This window comes from Heterodontus francisci, chromosome 5, assembly GCF_036365525.1.
Source record: "Heterodontus francisci isolate sHetFra1 chromosome 5, sHetFra1.hap1, whole genome shotgun sequence".
NCBI lineage: Eukaryota > Metazoa > Chordata > Chondrichthyes > Heterodontiformes > Heterodontidae > Heterodontus > Heterodontus francisci.
Window position 1 is genome coordinate 95,120,948 of NC_090375.1, and position 20,876 is coordinate 95,141,823.

At 43.1% G+C, this 20,876-nt stretch overlaps 1 protein-coding gene across 4 annotated transcripts in view; it reads right to left on the reverse strand.

The window, feature by feature from the left end:
* Positions 1–20,876, reverse strand: part of prkdc (protein kinase, DNA-activated, catalytic subunit) — a 283,563-nt gene that overhangs the window by 184,858 nt on the left and 77,829 nt on the right. For all 4 annotated transcript variants that reach the window (XM_068031803.1, XM_068031802.1, XM_068031801.1 and 1 more), the window contains exons 32-37: positions 19,722–19,948; positions 13,515–13,723; positions 11,873–11,996; positions 6,389–6,547; positions 4,031–4,234; positions 1,442–1,627 (exon numbers count right to left, since the gene is read on the reverse strand). In XM_068031803.1, the coding sequence (XP_067887904.1) occupies positions 1,442–1,627; positions 4,031–4,234; positions 6,389–6,547; positions 11,873–11,996; positions 13,515–13,723; positions 19,722–19,948 (1,109 nt within the window). The remainder of the gene's footprint in view (positions 1–1,441; positions 1,628–4,030; positions 4,235–6,388; positions 6,548–11,872; positions 11,997–13,514; positions 13,724–19,721; positions 19,949–20,876) is intronic.

Consider the following 20,876-nt stretch of genomic DNA (forward strand, 5'->3'; position numbering starts at 1 on the left):
GGAGTGGAAAGAGTGGAGGCTAAGAAAGAGCAGTGAAAGTTATAATAGTGGGTCTGGAAGTGACTCTTGCGTAAGGAAGCGCTCACCTACTGGAGAAAGAGCCTCCAATAAAGCGCGAGGGAGATCTTCTAGCAGTAGTTCCGAAAGACCTCAAAGTGCTAACAGAGGCTGTAGTATGAACAGATTCCACAATGAAACAAACAGTCTCTGAATAGAACTAGAAGCAGAATTCCTTGTAACGGTGATTTAGTGGCTGCCAATAAACTTAAGGATAAATTAATAAGAGAAGCAAAATATAAGGAATTAAGAGAGTTGGAGAGAGTTTGGAGTTTATTCTGAGGCACCAGATAGGGGACAGCCATCCTTTTCACATGGATGGATTTGCACTGAAAGTCCTTCCCGATGGAACTTAATAGGCTAAAGCGAGACTAGTTGCGAGGGGTTTTGAAGAGCGACTAGGTGATCCCGATGTTTGCGAACTCTCCCGCAGCTGGAAAGGTAATCTTGAAAATCTTTTTGGCTCTTTTGGCCACATATTCATGGGAGTGTAGATCCATCGACATAAAAACCATATTTCTGCAAGGTGATACTTTTTAAGAGAGAAGTGTTGCTGAAACCACCTAAAGAGGCAGCAGATATAGAAGGAAAATTTATGGAAACGGAAGAAGTGCGTCTATGGCCTTAATGATGCTTCCGGGGTGTGGTATTTCTCAGTGAGATCTGTTTTAAGAACCAAGAAAATTGGTTGTGTTCAACTAAAAGCAGATCCTGCAATGTTTTATTGGTATCATAAAGGGAAACTTTCAGGAATCTTCATGGTGCATGTTGATGCTTTTCTTATGGGGTGGTACTGCAGATTTTGAGAAATGTTATTAATAAGATTAAGACAGAATTTAAGATTGGGAGTCAGGCTTGTGGGGCCTTTAAATATATTGGTTTAGATATTAAGCAGACCAAGTCTGGAATAGGTTTGAATCAAAAATCCTATTAAGAGTGTGTTACTCCCATTCTAATTAATCGTGTTAGATCATCTTTCTGTGATGACCCAGCTCAAGCAGAGACAGAGCAATTGGGAAGCTTGGTTGGTCAATTAAACTGCTTGGGCTCTTAGACTAAGCCTGATGCTAGTTTTGATGTGCTGGAGTTAAGCACTTATAAAAAAAAGACACTCATTGAGACTGGGGCAGGGTTTGAGTGAGGAGCTATATGTTTGTAATCCTTTTATTCTGCACAATAAAAGTGTTACTGCATAAATATAGGCTCCAGCATTATCCTTCCATAACAAGCTTTCTGGAGCTTAATACTCATCACTCTCATCACTCTCTCCAAAACAACAATATGCCTTTGAAAGAGGGCACCCAGCCATGGGGTTCAATATTTCACATCCCAATTACATTACTTCACATTTATCAGGCATACAGACTGTTGGTAAACAATATACCTGCAGGACTTTGGAAAGAAGTGTTAAGACAGCCATCTTGCTCTCAGGGTTACATCCTTCTGACCACCACGACTCAAGTTTTGCCCAGTTTCTAAGAATAGCATTGACCAAGAGAATACCCTGCTTCTTTCGTACAGTATGGTCTCTGAAACTCTGGTCAAGCATTCCATTCAGAACTGTGCTCACCTATACAAAAGAAGAAATTAGCTTTGTAGATGTTCAATGCCAGCATATGAAATGGCTAAAAATCTGATGGCATCCACATAATCAATAAATTCAACACTGCACACCTCTCTCCATACCTTGTTCCTTTTTTTGCTGACTATGTCTATACATACATATATAGTATAATGGTAATGTTACTGCACTAGTAATCCAGAGGGCTGAACTAATGACTTGATGATATGAGTTCAAATCTCACCACAACAACTAGGGAAATGTAAATTCAATTAATAATAATACAATTTATTAAAAGCTTGTATCAGTAATGATGGTCATGAAAACCCATCTGATTCACTAATGTGCTTCAGAGAAGGAAATCTGTCGTCCTGACCTGGTCTGGCCTACATGTGACTCCAGATCCACAGCAATGTGGTTGACTCTGAAATGGCCTAACAAACCACTCAGTATGAAACCGCGACAGAAAAGTTGAAGAAGAAAACCGGACCGGCCACCAGGCATCACCCTGCCCAGTCATCTCAGAAAAGTCCTCCTCACTAACATCTGGGAGCTTGTGCAAAAATTGGGAGAGCTGTCCCACAGACTAGTTAAGCAACAGCCTGACAGTCATACTCACCGAATCATACCTTACAGCCAATGTCCCAGACACACCATGACCATCCCAGGGTATGTCCTGTCCCACATGCAGGAGGGACCCACCAGAGGTGGCGGCACAGTGGTATACAGGCGGGAGGGAGTCCTGAACATTAACTCCTGACCCATAAAGTCCTATAACATCAGGTCAAACATGGGTAAAAAAACCTCCTGCTGATTACCACCCATTGCCCCCGTTTGGCTGATAAATCAGTGCTCCTCCATGTTGAACACCACTTGGAGGTAGCAACAGCACACAATAAATGCTGGGTTGGGGACTTCGATGGCTAGCACCACTACTGACCAGGCTGGCTCAGTCCTGAAGGATATATCTGCCAGACTGGGCCTGCGGCAGGTGGCAAGAGAGCCAACAAGAGGGAGAAATCTATTTGACCTCCTCCTGGCCATTCCACTTGTTGCAGATGCATCTTGTCCATGGAAGTATTGGTAGGAATGAACACCGCACGTCCTTATGGAGACAAAGTCCCATCTTCACACTGAGAACATGCTTCATCACGTTGTGTGGCACTACCACCATGCCAAATGGGAGAGATTCAGAACAGATTTGGCAGCTCAAAACAGAACATCCATGAGGCGCTGTGAGCCATCAGCAGCAGCAGAATTGTATTCAACCACAATCTATAACCTCACGAGCTGGCATATCCTTTCTACTCTACCATTACCATCAAGCCAGGGGACCCACCGTGGTTCAATGAGAAGGGTAGGAGAGCATGCCAGGAGCAACACCAGGCATACCTAAAAATTAGGTGCCACCCTGATGAAGATACAACACAGGACTACATGCATGCTACAGATAGAAGTAAGCGATCCCACAACCAACGGATCAGTTCAAAGCTCTGCAGTCCTGCCACATCCAGTCATGAATGGTGGTGGACAACTGAACAACGGCAATTAGGGATGAGCAATAAATGTTGGGTCTTGCCAGCAGTGCTCAAATCCCCCAAATGAATAAAACGAAAATCCACAAAATTCATCCATATGTCCCAATTTCCTGGCTGGTTTTGGGCTTTACAAAGTTTTTACATCTGTAAATTACTACACTGGGCCTCATCACAGATCCTGTGGTATGTGATAATATAAACAACTCTTGTAGGTGGTTTGTCTGGACTATGCATTAGAAGCCTTTATAAAATACCATAAAAATTTAACAGAAAAAACAAGAATATGATCCGTGTTAGCTGGATAGATGAAAATCATTGACAATGGGAGCTGTCTTAGTTTGGAACAAATTAATACTAATAGTCGTTTGGTACTACAAAACTCAAGAATTGCTGAAAAAAAGAGACATGTGTTGCGCCTTTTTTGAATTAAACAAAAGCATGGGGCAACACTTCGAGTCAACTTGCCAACCAATCAGCACTCTTTTCTCATGCAGAATAAATTGTTGCTCCCTTTAAAATTTGGCATTCTTGTATCTGTACTGAAGAGTGCAAGATGAAACAGCATGTCTCTTTTTTCAGCAATACTCAAATTATTACTAATCAGAGTCAACTTTATCCTACATTACAACAGTGAATACACTTCAAAATATCTCATTGGTACTATACATAATAGTATTTTCATTTAATATATTGTGCACTACATCATATCTGACCATTACAGAACGGTATCCTCCAATCAGCAATGAGAAACACCACAGGATATCTGCTGGTATACTGAAAAAAGGATGCTTTATTTAATTACTGGCACCTTTACCTAGAGTTAACCATTTATACAAAATAATCCCTACACTGTTTTAATCTGAATAGTACTTACCATTTTAGGGTTTTCTCTTGCTGAACTCATTAACTGGGTCACTGCAGAGTTCAGATTTCTAAGCAATTCACCATTAATAGTTTCCTGAAACAAAGTGTAGAAGTATTCACCATGGGAAAAACTGACGAAATGTCTCTGGGATGCCCCCGACAGTGGCACGGACAGCTCCAGTGTGTTCAGTAGCAAGGAGACCAGCTCCTCACACTACAGGGATGAAGAGACAGAGTATATTCAGGTGGTTTCAATTTCATTGCCTAGCAGTATTAAAAACTTCAATCAAAAAATCATATTCAAATCTAAACTGATCTTGTATAATAACATTAATATCATGCCTTTGATATAGTAAAACATTCCAAGGTTCTTCACAGGACACCAAACCACATAGGGAGATATTAGGGCAGGTGACCAAAAGCTTGATCAGAGGTAGGTTTTAAGGAGCATCTTAAAGGAGAGATGGGTAGAAAGACAGAGTGGTTTAGTGAGGGAATTCCAGAGCTTAGGGCCTTCGCAACTGAAGGCACAGCCACCAATGGCAGAGCGCCAAGAATCGTGGATGCGCAAGAGCACAGAAATCTTGGAGCGCTGTAGGAAGTTACAGAGGAGTGAGGCCATGGAGGGATTTGAAAAGAAGGGTATGAATTTTAAAATTGAGGCATTATCGGACCACAAACCAATGTAGGTCTGCAACCATATGGGTTACGGGTGAATGTGACCTGGTGAGAATTACACTACAGGCAGCAGTTTTGGATAAGCTAAAGTTTAGAGGGCACAAGGTGGGAGCACAAGCAGAGTATTCTAATAGTTATGTCTAGAGGTAACAAAGGCTGATGCTGACATGGAGATGGGTGATTTTAAGGAGGTGAAGTAGGTAGCCTTGGTGATGATCAGAAGCCTAGCTCAGGGTCACATAGGATGCTAAAGTTGCACACGGTCTGGTTCAACCAGTAGCCTTGTATCTAGTGAATGGAGTTTGTGGAGGGAACTGATGACAATGGAAATTTTTGCTTATCCAGTATTGGATGTCAAACAATTGGTGTCACTAACCGGAGGCAATGGAGGGATCAAGAGAAGTAAAGCTGGTCTCATTAGCATACATGTAAAACCTAATGTTGCATTTTCAAATAATGTCGCCAAGAGACAGAGTGTAGACGAAAAATGGGAAGGGGCCAAGGATAGATCCTTGAGGGACACCAGAGCTAACAGTGCAGGAACAGTAAATCAGCATTGTAGTTCGTTCTCTGGATACAACTTAATAGATAGGAATGGAACCAAGTGAGGGCAGTCCCACCCAGCTGAATGACAGAGGAGATGCATTAGAGGAGGGTGGTGTGGTCAACCATGTCAAAGACTGCAGACAGGTCAAGGATAAAGTAGGATAGTCTCTCACGATCACAGACACATAGGATGTCATTTATGACTTTGATAAGGGCTATTTCACTACATTGCCGTTGGTGGGGGAAAACCTGATGGGAGGGGTTTAAACATGGAGTTGAGAGTATATATCAAAATGTGTTTTAACTAAAATTCTCAATGTTCTTCCTTCATAGTAAATGCAGTAGAAAATTCAATAATGGGATCATCCCTCAACCACCAAGATAAAAAATAATGAAACAATCTGATAAAAACAAGGCAACTAAACTATATAGTAATCTCTAACAACATAACAAAACTACATAATGATACGTAATATAAAATGCCTAATACAACACAATAAAACTATAAATCAGGATACACAATGAAGTTAATGGAACTCAACACAATATCACAAATAGTGATAACAAGTAAAATTACAAACAGTGAAACACAACACAATCAGTGAAAGTACTAACATAAAAATTATTTCCAATGATAATTAAATAAAGCTACATAGTGATAACTAACACAAGCAAAGTGATGTAATGAGTCTGAGTATCCTTAATATGATGATTCAAAATCTTGTTCATTTCTTTTGTTCTGTGAATGGCCATTGGAAAAGATGGCCATTCTGTGACTTTTTGACTCCAATGGCCAATCACAGAACAAAAGAAATGAACAAGATTTGAATTAGTATATTAATGTTTTACGAATACTCAGACAAAAGCAAAATACTGTAGATGCTGGAAACCTGAAATAAACAGAATGCTGAATTTTCTGTTCCTGTTTAAGATTACTGAGACTCATCTCAGCCAGTTTGACTCTACGACTGAATGCGCTGGTGCAGTAATTTGCACAGCAACCAAGCAGTTATTTTTAAGAATCTATCTTAACCCAGAAAATACATTAAGAAAAAGAATGCACCATGGATAAAATACTCCATTTTGCTATTACAACCAGTCTTATAAGCCTATTAAACTTTTATTCGTCACAGCATTCACTGACCTGCCCACCAAGGGAAAATGATAGCTGCAACAGTCCATCTGCTAACATCTTACTGCTGACGTCTATCGATGGGAGCGATTTCCTCTCATCCCCAGGTGCAATTCCTTTGTAGACACTTGATAAAAGCTTTGAATTCATTTGCAGGCCAAGAGTCCCAGTCTGTATTAAATAACAGTAGTATTTAAAACATTTGTGGCCAGACCCATGTGCCAAATGATTCTCATGATCTGGATAAAGACACAAAATTTGGTCCATATTCTTGGATGAGATTAGCCAAATGATCTACATGAGAAGCGACTTTCATATATAAAACCCTGGAAAGCAAGTCCTTGGACATGCAAAATATTCATTTAGTATCTCAACCTCAAACTCAGATTGCAAATTATATAGATCATCGTCAAAGAATTTTCATTGCATATTTTGCAATATGAGTCAATTTAACCACGGTGGTGGGAAAACCTTTATAAAAGATAATCTGAGACAAAGTTAACAGTCACTTGGACAAATGTGGATTAATTAAGGAAAGCCAGCACAGATTAAGGACAAATCATAATTAACTAACTTGACTGAATTTTTGATGAGGTAACAGAGGGTTGATGAAAGTAATGCAATTGATGTGGTGTACATGGGCTTCTCAAAGGAGTTTGATAAAGCATCACATAACAAGCTTGTCACCAAAGTTAAAGTCCATGGAATAAAAGGGATAGTGACAGCATGGATAAGAAGTTGGTTGAGTGACAGGAAACAGAGAGTAGTGGCGAACAGTTGTTTTTCAGACTGGACGAAGGTATATAGTGGGGTTCCCGAGGAGTTGGTATTGGTACCACTGCTTTTCTTGATCTATATAAAGGACCTACACTTGGGTGTGCAGGGCACAATTACAAAATTTGCAGATGGCGCAGAACTTGGAAGTATTGTGAAGCATGGGGAGGATAAGTTACAGACTTCAAAAGGGTAAAGACATGGTTGGTGGAATGGGTGGACACGTGGCAGATGAAATTTAATACAGAGAAGTGTGAAGTGATACATTTTGGTGGGAAGATTGAGGAGAGGCAATATAAAATAAGGGGCATAATTCTAATCAGGGTGCAGGAACAGAAAGACCTGGAGGTATACATGCACAAATCGTTGAAGATGACAGGAAAGATTGAGAAAGACATATGGGATCCTGGGCTCCATAAACAGAGGCAGAGAGTACAAAACCAAGGAGGTTATGAAGAACTTTTAGAAAACCTTTATAAAAACTGGTTCAGCCTCAACTGGAATATTGTGTCCATTTCTGGGCACAGCACTTTAGGAAGGACGTGAAGTGACACGGTGCAGTAAAGATTTACGAGAATGGTTCCGGGGATTGGAGACTTGAGTTACGAGGATAGATTGGCGAAGCTGGGCAGTTCTCCTTAGAGAAGAGAAGGTTGAGAGGAGATTGGATAGAGGTGTTCAAAATCATGAGGGATCTAGATCGAGTAAATAGGGAAAAACTGTTCCCATTAGCGGAAGGATGGTGAACCAAAGGACACCGATTTAAGGTGACTGACAAAAGCAACAGCAACATGAGGGAATGGTTTTTTTTCTTTACACAGTGAGTGGTTAGGATCTGGAATACGCTGCCTGAGAATGTGGTACAGGCAGATTAGATTGTGGCTTTCAAAAGGGAATTGGATAATTATCTGAACAGAAAAAAATTGCAGGGCGACAAGGGAAAAGGCATTCATAATGGCTAAGAGCAAGGAACAATCTAAAGCAGAACTTCTAAAGTGGAAGAGGGTGAACTTCAATGGGGTGATAGGGGATCTAGCCAGGGTGAAATAGAACCAAAAATCGACAGAAAAAACTGCAATGGAACAATGAGTGATCTTTAAGGAGGAGATGTTTTAGGTACAAGCTAGGTACATTCCAACGAGAGTGAAAGGTAAGGGAACTAAAGTCAGGACTCCTTGGATGACAAGGGAGATAGAGATGATGATGAAACAAAGAGGGTGTATGATGCATGTCAGGTGAATTCTTCAAACAAGAACCAGGCCAAATACAATAGGTTGACGGGGGAAGTTAAGAGGAAAATAAGACTGGCAAAGACAGAATATGAGAAAATAATGGCAGTTAACATAAAAGGGAATCCAAAAATACTCTACCAGTATGTAAATAATAAGCAGGTAGTTCGAGGTGGGGTGGGCCCTATTGGGGATGAAGAGGATGATATATGCTTCAAGGCAGAGGGCAAAGCTAAAATACTTAATGAGGAGTTTGTAGCAGTGATTACTAAGAAAGAGGATATTGACAAAATGGATCAGAAGAAGTGGAGATGATGGAGGTACTGGATGGGGTGAAAATTGATAGGCAGGATGTACTGGAAAGGCTGGCTGTGCATAGATTGGATAGGTTACCTGGTCCGGATGGCTTGCATCCCAGGTTGCTGAAGGAAGTGGGGGCAGAGATAGCTGAAGGACTTGCCATAAACTTCCAATCGTCCCTAGATATGGGGGAGGTGCCAGAGGATTGGAAAGTGACAAATGTGACACCCTTATTCAAGAAAGGGGATAAGGACATTTCTAGTAACCACAGGCTGGTCAGTTTAGCATGAGTGGTTGGTAAGGTTTTAGAAACAATAATCAGGGGGAAAAAAAATAACAAGCACTTGCAAAGGTTTTAGTTAATTAAGGAGAGCCAGCACGGATTTGAAAAGGCAGATCCTGCTCGACTAACCTAATTGAATTTTTTGATGAAATAACAGAGAAGATTGATGAAGGGAAAGCTATGGAAGTTGTCCATATGGATTTTAAGAAAGCGTTTGACAAAGTACCAAGGCTTGTTAACAAAATTCAGGCTCATGGGAATATGAGTGTCAGTTTCAGCTTGGATAAAAGAAATTGGCTTAAGGACAGAAAACAGTGAGTCATAGTAAATGGTTGTTTTTCACACTGGAGAATGGTTGACAGTGGTGTTCCCCAAGGTTCAGTGCTAGGACCACTGCTTTTTTTTTGATATATATAAGTGGCTTGGATTTTGGAATAGAGAAAAATTTCAAAATTTGCTAATGATACCAAACTTGGAGGCATAGCAGACAGCAAGGACGATATCAATCAATTGCAACAGGAAATTGGTGAGCTAGCAGAATGGGCAGACAAGTGGCAGATAGAATTTAATATGGAGAAGTGTGAGGTGATGCATTTTGGCAGAGGGAATAGGGAGAGGCAATATAGACTAAATGGCACAATTTACAGGGACAGAGGGACCTGGGGGTACATCTTTGAAGGTGGCAGGACATATTGAGAGTGAAGTTAGCAAAGCATATGAGATCTTGGGCTTCATAAATAGAGATATTGAGTACAAAAGCAGGGACGTTATGCTGAACCTTTGTAAAGCTCTGGTTGGGCCACAACTAGAGTATTGCGTCCAGTTCTGGTCACCATATTTTAGGAAGGACGTAAGGCTCCTTGGATGAGAGCGCCCAGGAGATTTATCAGAATGGTTCCAGGGATAAAGAATTTTAGCTTCAAGCTTAGGTTGTTTTGGCTGAGGTTGTTCTCCTTGGCGTAAAGGAGATTGAAGGGAGATGTGATGGAGGTGTTCAAGATTCTGACAGGTTTAGATAATATTGACAATGAAAAGCTGTGCCCACTAACTGATGGCACAAGGACTAGGGGACACAGATTGAAGAATTTGGGCAAGAGATACAGGGGGAATGTGAGGGAGAACTATTTTACACAGCAAATGGTTATGACCTGGACCTCGCTGCCTATGAGGGTAATGGAAGCAAAGATGAATGATTTCAAAAAGAAATTGGATCGCCATCCAAATCTCAACTAGCTTTTGAACACGACATTGTGTTACAAACATCCCCATCCTCCATGACAGGAGAGCCCAGCACATCACTACAAAAGACAAGGCTGAAGCATTTGCAACAATATTCAGCCAGAAGTGACGAGTTGATGATCCATCCCCACCTCCTCCTGAAGGCCCCAGCATCACAGATGCCAGACTTCAGCCAATTCGATTCACTCCGTGTGATATCAAGAAACGACTGAAGGCACTGGTTACGACAAAGGCTACGGGCCCTGACAACATTCCAGCAATAGTAGACCTGTGCTGCAGAACTTGCCGCGCCCCGAGCCAAACTGCTCCAGTACAGCTACAGCACTGACATCTACCCGGCAAAGTGGAAAATTGCCCAAGTATGCCCTGCACACAAAGAGCAGGACAAATTCAACCCGGCCAATTAATGCCCGATCAGTCTACTCTCAATTAGCAGTAAAGTGATGGAAGGTGTCATCCACAGTGCTATCAAGTGGCACTTGCTTAGCAATAACCTGCTCACAGACGTTCAGTTTGGGATCGACCAGGGCTACTCAGCTCCAGACCTCGTTACAGCCTTGGTTCAAACATGGACAAAAGAGCTGAACTCCAGAGGTGAGGCGAGAGTGACTGCCCTTGACATCAAGGCAGCATTTGACTGAGTATGGCATCAAGGAGCCCTAGCAAAACTGGAGTCAACGGAAATCAGGGGAAAACTCTCCGCTGGTTGGAGTCGTACCTAGCACAAAGGAAGATGGTTGTGGTTGTTGGAGGTCAAGCATCTCAGCTCCTGGATATCTCTGCAAGAGTCCCTCAGGGTAGTGGTCCGAGGCCCAACCATCTTCAGCTGCTTCATCAATGGCCTTCCTTCAATCATAAGGTCAGAAGTGGGGACGTTCTCTGTTGATTGCACAAAATTCAGCACCATTCGCGACTCCTCAGATACTGAAGCAGCCCGTGTAGAAATGCAGCAAGACCTGAACAATATCCAGGCTTGGGCTAATTAGTGGCAAGTAACATTCACGCCACACAAGTGCCAGGCAATGACCATCTCCAACAAGAGAGAAGTGCAGTTCCAACAACACTCAAGAAGCTCGACACCATCCAGAACAAAGTGACCCGCTTGACTGTGGATAGGGTGCCATTCACTCCCTCCACCACCAAGGCACAGTGGCAGCAGTGTGTACCATCTACAAGATGTACTGCAGTAACGCACCAAGGATTCTTCGAAAGGAACCTTCCAAACCCACAACCTCTACCAACTAGAAGGACAAGTGCAGCAGATGCATGGGAACACCACCACCTGCAAGTTCCCCTCCAAGTCACACACCATCCTAAATTGGAACTATATCGCCGTTCCTTCACTGAGCCAAAATCCTGGAACTCCCTTCCTAACAGCACTGTGGGTGTCCCAACCCCACATGGACTGCAACAGTTCAAGAAGGCAGCTCACCACCACCTTCTCGAGGGCAATTAGGAATGGGCAATAAATGCTGGCCTGGCCAGCAACGCCCACATCCCGTGAACGAATAAATAAAAACGTTATCATCAAGTGCTGGTTCAGTAATAAATACAATTTGTTTCAATCGTCTGAAGCATATTTAGGAATTATTTAGATTCCATACAAGTAAATGTCTCACAAATGTGTGGGGTTCACACCGAACTGGTTTCCTTGCGACATATAAAAATTACCTGGCACTTCAATACTGAGTTGAGTAGTCCAGCCTCGTGGAGTTGTTTGCATGCCAACAGGATGGAGTTCCATTTAGCATGATCTGTCCGACTGTACAGATCCACACTGCACAGATCTTCAATGCTGTCACACACATTAAAGCATTAGTTATTTAAAAAAAGACAAATGCTGGAAATCTGAAAAAATTACTAGAAACAGAAAAGATGGGTTAACATTTTGTGTCAGCACCTTCGTTAAAAGAAAGTTCTGATGCAAGATTTCAACCTGAAATGTTAATCAACTTTTCAGATGATAATGGAGTTACCTGACACTTCTAGCATTTATATTTTTAAATATCTGCCATGCATTTCCTCCTCACTTTTCTCCTCAGATCCACACTACTCATTGAAGCTTGCAAACATTTCCATAGATGATGCCCATGGAGCTCCTCAGTCATTGCACCAGCCAATGCACTAGAGTAACTTAAGGTTGATCTCCTTCCCTCATTAGTTTTCCTTTTCCAGATCGCCTGATGAATCTTGCAAAATTCACTCCACAAACTGAAGTGTGGTCTTTCCAGCAGTGGTATGCATACCAAAACAGTGGTCCTTACATATCACAAGAGTGATGGGAACCCTGGATGCTTATTCTCACTTCCTAACCCAAGGTGGTGGGGGTGGGTAGTGGTAAAACCTGCACTCACTACTAATTCCATCCCTCTTCCTGGCCACCATCACAGGCAACTCCCTTCCTAACAGCACTGCTGGTGCTGAAGGCAGCTCACCACCACCTTCTAAAGGGCAATTAGGGATGGGCAATAAGTGCTGATATAGCCAGCGAAGCCCACATCTGCCAAACGAATTTAAAAAAAATTCTCTCTAAATTGCGTGGTGTGCCCGGTCATGCAGCAATCCAGGACATACCACAGAGTGCAACAGGTCATGCACAGCAAAGAAAATCTCGGTGAAGCATTGGTCACTGGTAGACCTGCACTGTTAAGAACTCCGGCATCTGAGTTGACACAGAGCTGAACTTCTGCCCCTTTCTATTGCTGAAATTCTCATCCATTCCTCCCTGATCTCCAGACTTGACTATTCCAGTGCTCGCCTGTCTGGCCTCCCATCCTCTATCATTCATAAACCTGAGCTCATCCAAATTTCTGCAGCATGTATCCTAATCCACATCGTCCCACTTACTTAACTCTTGTAGTTGCATTGGCTCCCAGTTCACAAATGCCTCAACCTTGTGTTCAAATTCTTTTATGATTTTGCCCCCCTCCCTATCTCCATAACCTTCACCAGCTCGACAACCCTCTAAAAACTCTACGGCCCTCTGGCCTACAACATATCCCCGACTCCCTTTGCCCCAGTACTGCCTTTAGCCACCAAAGCTCTGGAACTCATGCTGTAAACCTCTCCACCTCCCTCTCCTCCTTTAAGACTATCCTTGAAACCCATTTCTATAACCAAACATCCCCCACAAACCGGTGTCTTGTCAGTTTTTGTCTTGATATGCTTTTCTGAAGCGCCTTCAAGTGTTTTAATATGTTAATGAAGCTATTAAATGCAAGTTGTTATTTAATACATTACGCAGCTGTAAGCCAAGTTACAACTGGGGTTATCACTCATTTCATTATTACTCGAACAGCATTTCCCATCTTACCTCTGTGACGTAATTCTTTTTCTCATGCTGCTTTCTAATATTTCTCGATATGGCAATCTTTGCACTACTTTCAAAAGCCTCACACAGATTTCAGGTAGACTTTTCATCACTTGTACGTCTGCCATATTAAATCCAATACTCGGTGGATCAATTACTACTGTTGCTACAAGTTCAAAAAGGTTGGAATTAAGTAATTCTTTCTCAAGTACCTGAATGGAAGGAAAAAAATGCAATAAAAATTCTAAGAGGTATAATTCACACAACCAAAAACAGAAAAATAAAATATGAGCTCATATGGGTCAATGCATCTATCTATGAATGGAAATTGAGAGTCTTAGCTTAAATTTATTTCCTTCATGATATATGATATATTTAATTTTCTATCATGCTGGGGAAGCTGCTGGATATCAAATCTGAGCAGTACCATAGTCTACTGTTTATGAGGGAACTACTGCTGATATCATTAGCGTTGTAGAGTTTTAATTTTTGTATCTACTTGATGACTTAAACCCATAACACAATCTGCATAGGAACAATAACCTCAATCGAGGCTGTAAGGAGCGAGCAAAAGAAATACAAGCTCTTACATTAGTCGAGGAATAATGGGCGTTCTTCAGGGTTTAAAGATAGAGTACATTATTAAAGTTGAACAGAGATGTTTCACTCTTCCCTTGGTTTGGAATAACCTTGCAGCAGCTTTTTCTGAAGCAGCGATAGTGCGAGCGAGGTGTCAGCTGGGAAGGTGAGTTTCAGTTTAAAATAACTTACCTTTTGTTTCGGCGGACAAGGGGACTGCTGGGTAAGTAAACCTATATATTCGGGCAGTGGCTAAACCCGAAACTGTACACGTGTAGTGTCTCCCACCCATCCTCCTCCTCTAACCAAAAAAAAAAGGCCTCTTGTGTGGAGGGTTTGGTAAGGTAAGGTTTTCCTTTTTTTTTAAATCTCTGTTGTCAATTTAGTGCAGAGGGGATGGAAGCTAGGGCAGTTGCATGCTCCTCTTGCAGGATGTGGGAGGTGAGGGTCACCACTGGTTTCCCTGCTGACTTCACCTGTGAGAAGTGCACCCAACTCCAGCTCCTCGCAGACCGCGTTAGGGAACTGGAGCTGGAGCTGGATGAACTTCGGATCATTCAGGATGCTGAGGGGGTGATAGCGAGCAGTTATAGGGAAGTAGTGACACCTGTTACAGGATAAAGGTAGCTGGGTGACCGTCAGGGGAGGGAAAGGGAATAGGCGCACAGTGCAGGGATCCCCTGTGGTCGTTCCCCTCAATAATACGTATACCGTTTTGGATACGGTTGGGGGGGACGACCTACCAGAGGAAAGCCACAGTGGCCAGGTCTCTGGCACTGAGCCTGGCTCAGTGGCTCAGAAGGGAAGGGGGAGAATAGGAGAGCGATAGTGATACGAGATTCAATGGTTAGAGGAACAGACAGGAGATTCTGTGGTCGCGAACGAGACTCCCTGATGGTATGTTGCCTCCCGGGTGCCAGGGTCAGGGATGTCTCGAATCGAGTCCACAGGATTCTTAAGGGGGAGGGGAGCAGCCAGAGGTCGTGGTACATATCGGTACCAATGACATAGCTAGGAAAAGGGATGAGAACCTGAAAAGCGAATATAGGGAGTTAGGTTGGAAGCGGAAAGGCAGGACGAGCAGAGTAGTAATTTCAGGATTGTTACCGGTGCCACGTGCTAGTGAGGCTAGAAACAGGGAGCGAGTGCAGCTGAACACGTGGCTACAGAACTGGTGTAGGAGGGAGGGATTCAGATATGTGGATCATTGGGATACCTTCTGGGGAAGGTGGGACCTGTACAAGAAGGACGGGTTGCATCTGAACTGGAGGGGCACCAATATCCTGGGCGGGAGGTTTGCTAGAGCTCTTCGGGAGGGTTTAAACTAGTTTGGCAGGGGGATGGGAACCGGAGCCACGGATCAGTGGATGGGGTAGCTGTTGAACAGGCAGATACCGAGTGCAGACAGTCTGTGAGGAAGGTTAGACAGTTGACAGGGCAAAGTTGCAGCCAGTATGATGGGTTGAAGTGTGTCTATTTTAACGCAAAAGTGTCAGGAATAAGGGTGATGAACTTAGAGCATGGATCAGTACTTAGAGCTACGATGTTGTGGCCATTACGGAGACGTGGATATCACAGGGGCAGGAATGGATGTTGGATGTTCCGGGGTTTAGATGTTTCAAAAGCAATAGGGAGGGAGGTAAAAGAGGTGGGGGAGTGACGTTGCTAATCAGGGATAGTATCACAGCTGTAAAAAGGGAGGTCGTCGAGGAGGGTTTGTCTACTGAGTCATTATGGGTGGAAGTCAGAAACAGGAAAGGAGCAGTCACTTTGTTGGGAGTTTTCTATGGACCCCCCAATAGCAACAGAGACATGGAGGAACAGATTGGGAGGCAGATTTTGGAAAGGTGCAGAAGTAACAGGGTTGTTGTCATGGGTAACTTCAACTTCCCTAATATTGATTGGAACCTCCTTAGTGCAAATAGTTCGGATGGAGCAGTTTTTGTCAGGTGTGTCCAGGAAGGTTTCCTGACTCAATATGTAGATAGGCCAACTAGAGGGGAGGCTATGTTGGACTTGGTGCTTGGCAACGAACCAGGCCAGGTGGCAGATCTCTTGGTGGGAGAGCATTTCGGTGATAGTGATCACAACTCCCTGACCTTTACTATAGTCATGGAGAGGGACAGGAGCAGATGGGATGAGAAAATATTTATTTGGGGGAGGGGGAATTACAATGCTATTAGGCAGGAACTGGGGAGCATAAATTGGGAACAGATGTTCTCGGGGAAATGCACGACAGAAATGTGGAGGTTGTTTAGGGAGCACTTGCTGCGACTGCTGGATAGGTTTGTCCCGATGAGGCAGGGAAGGGATGGTAGGGTGAAGGAACCTTGGATGACAAGAGATGTGGAACAGCTAGTCAAGAGGAAGAAGGAAGCTTACTTAAGGTTGAGGAAGCAAGGATCAGACAGGGCTCTAGATGGTTACAAGGCAGCCAGGAAGGAACTGAAGAATGGACTTAGGAGAGCTGGAAGGGAACATGAAAAAGTCTTGGCGGGTAGGATTAAGGAAAATCCCAAGGCGTTCTACACTTATGTGAGGAACAAGAGGATGGCCAGAGTGAGGGTAGGGCTGATCAGGGATAGTGGAGGGAACTTGTGCCTGGAGTCGGAGGAGGTAGGGGAGATCCTAAATGAATACTTTGCTTCAGTATTCACTAGTGAGAGGGACATGGTCATTTGTGAGGACAGCGTGGAACAGGCTGATATGCTCCAACAGGTTGAGGTTAAGAGGGAGGATGTGCTGGAAATTTTGAATGATATGAGGACACATAAGTCCCCGGGGCTAGACGGGATATACCCAAGGATATTACGGGAAGCGAGGGAAGGGATTTCTGCGCCTTTGGCGATGATCTTTACGTCTTCACTGTCCACTGGAGTAGCACCGGATGATTGGAGGGTGGCAAATGTTGTTCCCTTGTTCAAGAAAGGGAATAGGGATAACCCTGGGAATTATAGACCAGTCAGTCTTACGTCGGTAGTGGGCAAATTATTGGAGAGGATTCTGAGAGACAGGATTTATGATTATTTGGAAAAGCATGGTTTGATTAGAGACAGTCAGCATGGCTTTGTGAGGGGCAGGTCATGCCTCACAAGCCTTATTGAATTCTTTGAAGATGTGACAAAACACATTGATGAAGGAAGAGCAGTGGATGTGGTGTATATGGATTTTAGCAAAGCGTTTGATAAGGTTCCCCATGGCAGGCTCATTCAGTAAGTAAGGAGGCAAGGGATTCAGGGAAAGTTGGCTGTCTGGATACAAAATTGGCTGGCCCATAGAAGTCAGAGTGTGGTAGTAGATGGAAAGTATTCAGCATGGAGCTCGGTGACCAGTGGTGTTCCGCAAGGATCTGTTCTGGGACCTCTGCTCTTTGTGATTTTTATAAATGACTTGGATGAGGAAGTGGAAGGCTGTGTTAGCAAGTTTGCCGATGACACGAAGGTTGCTGGAGTTGTGGATAGTGTGGAAGGCTGTTGTAGGTTGCAACTGGACATTGACAGGATGCAGAGCTGGGCTGAGAAGTGGCAGATGGAGTTCAACCTGGAAAAGTGTGAAGTGATTCATTTTGGAAGGTCGAATTTGAATGCGGAATACGGGCTTAAAGACAGGATTCTTGGTAGTGTGGAGGAACAGAGGGATCTTGGGGTCCATGTCCATAGATCACTCAAAGTTGCCACCCAAGTTGATAGGGTTGTTAAGAAGGCGTATGGTGTGTTGGCTTTCATTAACAGGGGAATTGAGTTTAAGAGCTGCGAGGTTATGCTGCAGCTCTATAAGGCCCTGGTTCGACCACACTTGGAATATTGTGTTCAGTTCTGGTCGCCTCATTATAGGAAGGATGTGGAAGCTTTAGAGAGGGTGCAGAGGAGATTTACCAGGATGCTGCCTGGACTGGAGGGCATGTCCTATGAAGAAAGATTGAGGGAGCTGGGGCTTTTCTCATTGGAGCGAAGAAGGATGAGAGGTGACTTGATAGAGGGGTGCAAGAGGCATAGATAGAGTGGATAGTCAGAGACTTTTTCCCAGGGTGGAAAGGGCTATCACCAGAGGGCATAATTTTAAGGTGATTGGAGGAAGGTTTCGGGGAGATGTCAGAGGTAGGTTCTTTACACAGAGAGTGGTGGGTGCGTGGAATGCGCTGCCAGCGGCGGTAGTAGAAGCAGATACGTTAGGGGCATTTAAACGACTCTTGGAATAGGTACATGGATGATAGTAGAATGAAGGGTAGGTAGTTAGTTTGATCTTAGAGTAGGTTAAAGGTTCGGAACAACATCGTGGGCCGAAGGGCCTGTACTGTGCTGTACTGTTCTATGTTCTATGGAATTACTTATTTTTGTTCCCTTGCAGCACACAGATCATGGTATCCACCAGATTCCCTAACTGACAGTGGGTGCCAAAAATAGAAATTCACTCCATTTTCTCATAAGGACAGCATTCACTTCGGTATGGTCAGAATTTCAGCCAGGGGTTCTGGCATTAGGTGAAAACCTCGATATGCACAATGTCTTTACCATTTATTAAAAAGGAAATAGATTCCATTATACACGTTCAAACAGCTTTAATTATTAGTTTGTAAAGATCCAATATAACTGATATCTTAATGCAGTACAGCCTTATGTCACAGCAATATAAGCGGAATATTAAAATAGAGGGGAGATGGGCAGCCTGATCAAATATTCCAATTATACCAAGGTCCCTGTAAATTTGTTATACACTGTATTTGAATCTGAATCGTAGAGTTAAAAATTGTTTTGCATAAGTTACATCCATTCATTGCAGCAAACATCTCAAATTTAATTACAATATCAATGTAACTTTCACTATAATTAGCACTGACACATTTAAGGGAAAGTTAGACAAGCACAAAGAGGAGAAAGGAATAGCAGGAGATGCTGATGGGATTCGACGAACAAGTGTGGGAGGCGGCTTGTGTGCAGCATAAACATCAGCATTGACCTGTTCAGCCGCATGGCCTGTTTCTGTGCTGTAAACACTTGATAACTTTATAATTAATACTGTGTTACAACACGGTTATGCAGTGAGACGTACTTGAGTTCCATTGGACCGCGCAGGGGAGGATTCAAGTTTGCGCCACAAACCCGACAGCAAGTTCTCACACTTAGTCAAACTGTGTTGGAAAGCTTGGATAGCTCCCCACAGGAGGAGATGGGGAAGGAAAATAACAGGGAGCATCATATTTGGCTGCTTCCATATTTCTCAGTTGCTGATTATAGATCAGCAGCGATCCAGTAAGAGGTTATCCAACAGGCAGGATGCAACCAGAGAGTAGGGGAAAATAAATAACATTCTCCAATAACTAAAACAGTGAGTTAGCATTTTGCTGTGTCATAGTGGTAGAATGCAAGTGCATGGCTTTAATCCCCTACACTTGTGAGTTAATCGACCACACTTGTGATGCGTAGTTAAGGCACTCGCCTGCAAGCAAGAAGGGAACAGAGACCGATGTAGCATCCAGCAGTTGGCTCAAGATGAACACTCATTGTTGGAAGAGGAAGGACTGAAAATAGGATGAACCAAAAAAATGCTTTTCATCTGCATTATTGACCAATAATTATATATCTCAATCAATTTTAAATACCTAGCACGTTCTGTAAAAATCTGAATTATTACCTTCCAGGAATCCTGCGGACAGCCCCCCAGGATCACGCTAACAAATTCCATAATACGGACTATGATAGTGCATTTACTGTAATTGTATTCTTCTCTCTCTCTCGGGCTAAAAAGCATGCCCTTGATCCCACAAGCAAAGCTCTCCTCTGCAGCTGTGATATCGTGCATTGCAAGATTTTTCAGGAAGAAATCCATGGCTTTCATGAAGCCAGATTTCTGATAAGTTCCTGCAAGTGGCCAAAGAAAACATCGGAGAGATTTAGTACAAGGCTTTATGCTCATAAAGAACTTACATTCTTCTCTCTCCCTCCCGTGTTGTGTCATTACACCAAAATTTCACTGAAATATCCAAATTTGCAGTGGACAGTGTTTTGCAATGTTCACAAAATATGATGCTGGAAATTATAAATTTACTGGCCTGACACCTTTAATGGGAATCATGCTACCATCTGTTATTAATGAAACAATTCAAAAGTAAAGGTGATACTAATAGGATACATGGGTTTATGAAAGACAGGACCTGCCTAGTACTTACAGGAAATTTGAACTTATAATTTAAAAATTGGGCAAAAAATGTAGGACATCGTGGATATGTCTTTATATTCTCCATTGCTGCATCTGATTAGAAATGATTTTATAACAGATTAATAATCACCATTTCCCTTCCAGTTCATGGAATTACTCTTCTTTCCTACAGTCTTTCTTACCCCTACACTGGCACAACTGTCTCCTTCTCACCCCATCACGATGCTCTTCCAAAGCCTCTCCTCCACTGTCCAGCTGAGCGGGACTCGTCTTGCAAGGTTCCAATCTTACCATCCGGTCATAGAAAGATAATCTCTTGCAGTGGCTTCTTTTCCTGCCCCCACACTGTACCTCTGGAGACCCTCAAGGAATTATCCTTCACCTCCTCCTATTTCTCAACAATTGCTACCCCTCGGTGACATCTTGCAAAAACATGTCAGGTTCCGCATGCACACTGATGAAACCCAGCTCTAACTCACCACCTCACTTGACCCCCTCCACTGCCTATGTGATTTCAGGCTCTTTGTCTGACATCCAATCCTGGATTAGCTGCAACCTCCTCCAAATTAAGCATTAGGTAAACAAAACCATTTTTGTCAGCCTCCATCACAAACTCAGATTTCATCCCCT